The 6318-nt window shown below is 42.2% G+C and overlaps 1 protein-coding gene across 1 annotated transcript; it reads right to left on the minus strand.

Annotated features, from left to right (window-relative positions):
- Positions 1–144: 144 nt before the first annotated feature.
- Positions 145–3869, minus strand: LOC140128426 (uncharacterized). Its single transcript, XM_072150133.1, has 3 exons — positions 3587–3869; positions 2049–2471; positions 145–410 (listed from the first exon to the last, which is right to left on the minus strand). The coding sequence occupies exons 1-3, from the start codon at positions 3837–3839 to the stop codon at positions 145–147; spliced, it is 942 nt and encodes a 313-aa protein (XP_072006234.1). The 5' UTR covers positions 3840–3869.
- Between the last annotated feature and the right edge of the window lie 2449 nt (positions 3870–6318).

Consider the following 6318-nt stretch of genomic DNA (forward strand, 5'->3'; position numbering starts at 1 on the left):
TATTGCTGGGGGAGGCTGCTTGGCATTACATTACCCAGGGAGGCTGTGACCAATGCACTTCCCTAAGCTTATACTCGAGTCGATAAAATTAGGGACCTCAGATTATACCCGAATATATATATATGGTATTTATAGTTCTCTCCATCATTTCCTACCTTTGTCATCCTCCAGGCTGATGCTATTGGGTGCAGGGACGTCTCTGGAAGGTTCTTCCACCTCCTGCTCCCTACAGTACAGGGCATGTACACCCTTCTGGCTGTGGACCTGGGCCTGGATCTCCTGGTAGTCTTGGAGATTGTGCTGGACCACATCCATGCTGGGGGTCAGCTCGTCCATCACCTGGCCAGGTATATTCAGGCTCTGATATTCTCTAGCTTCAGGTTTCTTCTTTCGGTCAGAAGTTGCATGGACTATAAAGAAATAGAAGTGTAATTTATTATTATTGATTAATAATACATTTTCTTATTACTTGTATATAATTCATATAACATTACATAATATTACACATCACAGGGACAGTTCAGTTATTGGGGAATTTCTTCATACCTGCTTTGAATGTGACAATAAAGCAAGTAAAATCTACAATGGGCTGTAACATGTGTCAGATTGGCCAGATTATTAATCTCTTGTATAATTCGACAATATATTGGAATTTTGTGGACCTTCTGTGCTTCTAGGTATATAAAGTCCTCATATATATATAACAATAACAATATTGTTTAGGAAATGCAATACAAGTTTGTGGATCAGATTTCCCTAGGATTCTGTTGCCTTTTACCTAGTAAGATTCCCCTCCATTGTCTTAAGCAGGGGTCCCTAAACTATGGGGGGGGGGGGGGGGATGATAAAAGAAGCCCTTTCTAATAGCTTACTGTGAGGGGGGGGGTAGCCTTATCAAAAAGCTTACTGAGGGGGCCCTATCTAATGGAAAGCAAATAGGTGTTTCCTTCCTGTTAGATTTCTCATTGACTGTTAGATTTATGGATAAGAAATGGATATTGTATATGTTTTGTTATATTAGACTTTCAGTCTATTTATTTTAAAAACCTTCTTAGTCCTTAGTAATTATCATTATAGATGCTATTTTGATAAATTATATGAGCAGAAGACATGAAATACTGTTTGGTGCTTTTAGCTTAAATTGAGACTATGACCTCTATAAAAACGCCCCCCCCCCATTCTGTATACCATAAAATACTTGTGTATAAGCCATGTTTTTTAGCACAAAAATGTTCTGAAAAACCCAAACGTGACTTATACAAGAGTATATTTAAAAATTTACATACATACTCACCTTCCGATGCTCCTCGCGGCTCTTCTTCCTTCTCATCTTCACAGACTACAGAACGGGCAGAGATGTGTCCATGTTCTCTGCCCGCTGGTGGACGCTATTATATCAGCAGTGGTGACACCGCCGCGTCATTGTGTGCATCAGCGGGCAAAGTGCATGGATGTTTCTCTGCCCGTTCTGTTATCTGTGAAGAATAGAAGAAAGAAGATCCGTGCAGCGCATTGGAAAATGAGTATGTATGTTTATTTTTTACATACAATGAGGGGCTGGGCTTTACATTACTGGGGGAGGCTGCTGGGCATTTCATTAGCCGGGAAGGCTGCTGGGCATTTCATTATCCGGGGAGGCTGCTGAGCATTACATTACTGGGGGAGGCTGCTGGACATTACATTACTGTGGGAGGCTGCTGAGCATTACATTACTGGGGGAGGCTGCTGGGCATTACATTACTGGGGGAGGCTGCTGGGCATTACATTACTGGGGGAGGCTGCTGAGCATTACATTACTGGGGGAGGCTGCTGAGCATTACATTACTGTGGGAGGCTGCTGAGCATTACATTACTGGGGGAGGCTGCTGGGCATTACATTACTGGGGGAGGCTGCTGAGAATTACATTACTGGGGGAAGCTTTTGAGCATTACATTACTGGGGAAGGCTCTTACCAAAGCATTTCCCTAGGCTTATGCTCGAGTCGATAAGTTTTCCAAGCTATTTGTGATAAAATTAGATATTCATAGTTGTCTTCATCATTTCCTACCTTTGTCATCCTCCAGGCTGATGCTATTGGGTGCAGGGACATCTCTGGAAGGTCTCCCTGCCTCTTGGCTGCCATAGTTCTGGCTCAGGATCTGTACTTGATCCTGTTGGTAGGGCAGGAGGATTTGCTGTTCTTCGTAGCTGATAGAAGGTTCCTTCTTGTCAGGTGTTTTCTTGTCCTCCAGACCGATGTTACTGGGACCAGGGACATCACTAGAAGGTTCTTCCACCTCCTGCTTCATATAGTACAGGGCATGTACATCCTCCTGGCTGTGGACCTGGGCCTGGATCTCCTGGTAGTCTTGGAGATTGTGCTGGACCACATCCATGCTGGGGGTCAGCTCGTCCATCACCTGGCCAGGTATATTCATGCTCTGATCTTCTCTAAATTCAAGTTTCTTCTTTCGGTCAGAAGTCGCATGGACTATAAAGAAATAGAAGTGTAATTTATTATTATTGATTAGTAATATGTTTTCTTATTACTTCTATATAATTCATATAACATTTCATAATATTACACATCACAGGGACAGTTCAGTTATTGGGAAATGTCTTTATAGCTGCTGTGAATGTGACAATAATGCGAGTGAACTCTATAATGGGTTGTAACATGTGATTATAAATCTCTTGTATAATTAGACTGTATATATTGGAATTTTGTGGACCTTCTGTGCTTCTAGGTATATACAGACCACATTCTGCAACAGTTGGATGTCCAGCAAATGAGGAGTTAAAATATACAGTCCTCATACATTTAACAAAAACAATATTGTTCAGGGAATGTAATAAAAGTCTGTGGATCATATTTCCCTAAGATTTTGTTGCCTTTTACCTAGTAAGTTTCCCCTCCATTATCTTTAGCAGGGGTCCATAAACTAATGGAGCGGGGGAGGGGGGGGGGGCCTTACTGAGGGGGACCTATCTAAAGGAATACTGAGGAGGGGTTGCCTTATCTGATAGGGCTCCCTTAGTAATCCATTAGATAGGGCCCCCTTAGTAATCCATTAGATAGGGCCCCCTCAGTAATCTATCTAATGGATAACTGTATGGGGGTGTCTTATCTAATACATTGAAGTCAAGTAACTTGCCTAATTTCTATGCATCTCTCCCCTCTGAGACATTTCCTAATCTCAGGAACCGTGCACTCAAAATGGCAACCATCTTTGGCAGCAGTTATGTCTGTGATCAGACTTTTTCCAGAATGAAACATCTGAAATCTCGAAGCAGATCTAGACTTACGGATACACACTTACATCACTTGTTACGGCTAGAGGTGACAAATATGGAACTGGACATTGACCATCTCATTAGCCAAAAGCTGACCCAAAGTTCCCATTGAAATACAGATAAGTTTGTTGATTTAAATTTACTTCTTAATGAATTTAAGCTGAACTGTGATTGGTTGATATGGCTAATGAGATGGATGTTACATAGTTACATAGTTTATACGAAAAAATACATGTGTCCATCAAGTTTAACCAAGTAGGGGAAGGGATGCAAGGCTGTTGTGTGGGTATATAATGGTGTATAATATCCTACCTTTCTGGTCCTCCAGAACGATGCTGCCGGATCCTGTGGCATCACTGGAAGGAGTCTCCTTCTTTTTGGATTTCTTTCTCCTTCCCCCACATAAGATCAGTCTTTCCCAGGCTTTCTGAAGGCTCACTAAGAATCGTTGTGATCGGGTTTTCTTAGGTTTTCCCGCCTTTTCCTGGGGTTCTTCCATGTGTATGACTTTCTCCTCTCCTCCTTTTCTCTCCAAGTGCTTTGTCTTCGTCTTTGCTTTCGGCATGATGCGCTCTCACATATGTCACCTCTCACCTCCTGAATGTGAGTTCTGAGACCCTGAGCCACGCACCTGTATTTATACCCTATGGGCATTGTGATGTCATCGATTATGTCATCAGGTTCCGCCATTGTGATGTCACAACTCCTCACCCTGGCTTCTCATATGTGATGTCATCAGGTTCCGCATTGTGATGTCACAGCTTTAGCTCTCCAGCCGCCATGTTGTTCCATAATAACAAGAAGTCAAGTGACTGGATGAAGCCATTTTATAATTAAAGACATTGCAGTGTGATTAAAGGGATCTATATCTTGATTCAATCCTATTTTGATCTCACAATAAGCCCCATACATTGTATAAAGGAGTTGTACTGCACAGCGTATGTATACATCAGATGTTGTAGTGATATAAGATGTATGACCTCTCCTTACTACAGGCCTATCAGAGTAGATGAGGGCAGTGATGTGATGCCAAAGGCTCATATACATTGCCGCTTATTAGAAGCAACGGCAACTGCAATGTATTTTTTGCACCTTAGACAAGGCCCCATTGATTTTAATAGGTGATATTGCTATCTAGGCCGTGAGGCAGCAACGCAAAACGTAGTATTTGTCATATTTTTTGACATTTTGCGACACAGTCTCTCCATAGAAGTCTATGGAAGCACAAAAAAATGGCCACATATGGTGTTGTCTACTGCCTGTGGCCAGGATATTTTGGTGGGTTGCTCAGGAGGCCTCTGTTTTTTTCTTGGGAATACGGCTTGCTTACAGCGGCATATGGTTTATATACGGAAGGCACATGGTGAAAGACGGCGCCAAAAACAGGACTGAAAGATGCATACAGTCATGTGCATAAGGCCTTAGTGAAAGTAAATACTCATATGTATTAGGAAAAATAAAATAAAATACAATGGGGCTCAATTACTAAGGGTCCGCGGACTGCACAAACGTTGGATATTCCGACGTTTACTGTTTTACGCTGCATTTAAAAGCAGATTGTGGTGCAAACAATTGGATTTTGGCGCAAACGCACCGACTTTCATGCGACAGAAATCGGGGGGTGGGCCAACGGACTATCCGATGGATTCGGACAACGTGTGGGATTTCACATTCAAAATATCAGGATATCGGGCGCACAATCATAGTGAATCGCAGCAACTCCGAATCCTCGTTGGACAACGCACCTCGGGGATCGCGATGGAACGGGTAAGTAAATGTAGTGACACATTGTCACTTGGAATGTTGTGTAGTATAGTAATAAACATGTACAGGCAGTCCCCGGGTTACATACAAGATAGGGTCTGTAGGTTTGTTCTTAAATTGAATTTGTATGTAAGTCGGAACTGTATATTTTATAATTGTAATCCCAGCCAGAACTTTTTTGGTCTCTGTGACAATTGGATTTTAAAAATGTTGGGTTGTCATTAGAACCAGGATTAACACTAAAGCTCAATTACAGACACCTGTGATAACTGTTATAGCTGTTTATTGTAGCCCAGGACTAAAGGACAATAAATTACCAATATCCAAAGGTCCGTTTGTAACTAGGGGTTGTATGTAAGTCGAGTGTTCTTAAGTAGGGGACTGCCTGTATATGTAATTTATGTATTGTAATCTTATACAAAGCCCTAAGTCCAGGGCAAAGTGCGGCCCTTGGCAACATTAAAAGTGGGACCCCAAAATAAAACTATTTTATGAACAGTCACAGTCAGTAAGAGGCTCCTTTAGCCCTGCACAAGAATAACCCTTTGTAGTTACACACAGTAGTAGAAGTATAAAGTAGATTATAAATACAGTACATAGATGATAAAAGATAGATATGAGAGATAGATACAGTGGAAGAGAGATAGAAGATTGATAGATGGACATATAATAGATAGGAGATAGATAGACACTTGCCCCATTTTCAAAATTGCATTAAAGAGTTTGTAAACATAGGCGCCTTCATGCAATTTTGGATCAAACTGTAACATTATATAAAAAATGCATAAAATTTTACCTTGATGGCAGAAAATGTGCTCCAAACCGAAAATATTTACCTAAATGTTATAGATGGGCATGTGTAGAGTTCGCAGATATCTCATAGTCAATTGTTCCCATAAATTAATCAGAATAATGTCACTACTGTCATGGTTGGTGAGGGGTGAACCATCTGAGAGTCTCTTTGGGAAGCGTCTGTGGACCCTCTGGACCACCGCGGGGGTTGGTATGAGACCCGCGGTGGCGGCCAAGGCAACAGATGCAGGAAACAGTCACAGCTTTAGATGACAGCAGGAACGCAAAGGAGCACTGGTAATACTGGTACAGAGTGAAGACACCGCTGGTCTGGAAGCTTGGAAGGCACAGCAGAAGCACAGGAAGGCAGGAGGTCACCACTTGGCTGGAACTCTGGACGGCACAGCAGGAGTACAGTTGTACGGGAATGGACCACAGGATACTGAGCACAGGATATGGACCACCAGACACGGTCCACAGGATATGGG

This window comes from Engystomops pustulosus, chromosome 4 (assembly GCF_040894005.1).
Source record: "Engystomops pustulosus chromosome 4, aEngPut4.maternal, whole genome shotgun sequence".
Taxonomy (NCBI): domain Eukaryota; kingdom Metazoa; phylum Chordata; class Amphibia; order Anura; family Leptodactylidae; genus Engystomops; species Engystomops pustulosus.

Excerpts from the sequence above, each read along its gene's own strand:
- LOC140128426 (XM_072150133.1), bottom strand. The coding sequence starts at position 3,839 with ATGCCGAAAGCAAAGACGAAGACAAAGCACTTGGAGAGAAAAGGAGGA. Across the intron at positions 2,472-3,586 it reads CGTTCTGGAGGACCAGAAAG|TCCATGCGACTTCTGACCGA; the intron begins GTAGGATATTAT and ends ATTTCTTTATAG. Across the intron at positions 411-2,048 it reads CAGCCTGGAGGATGACAAAG|TCCATGCAACTTCTGACCGA; the intron begins GTAGGAAATGAT and ends ATTTCTTTATAG.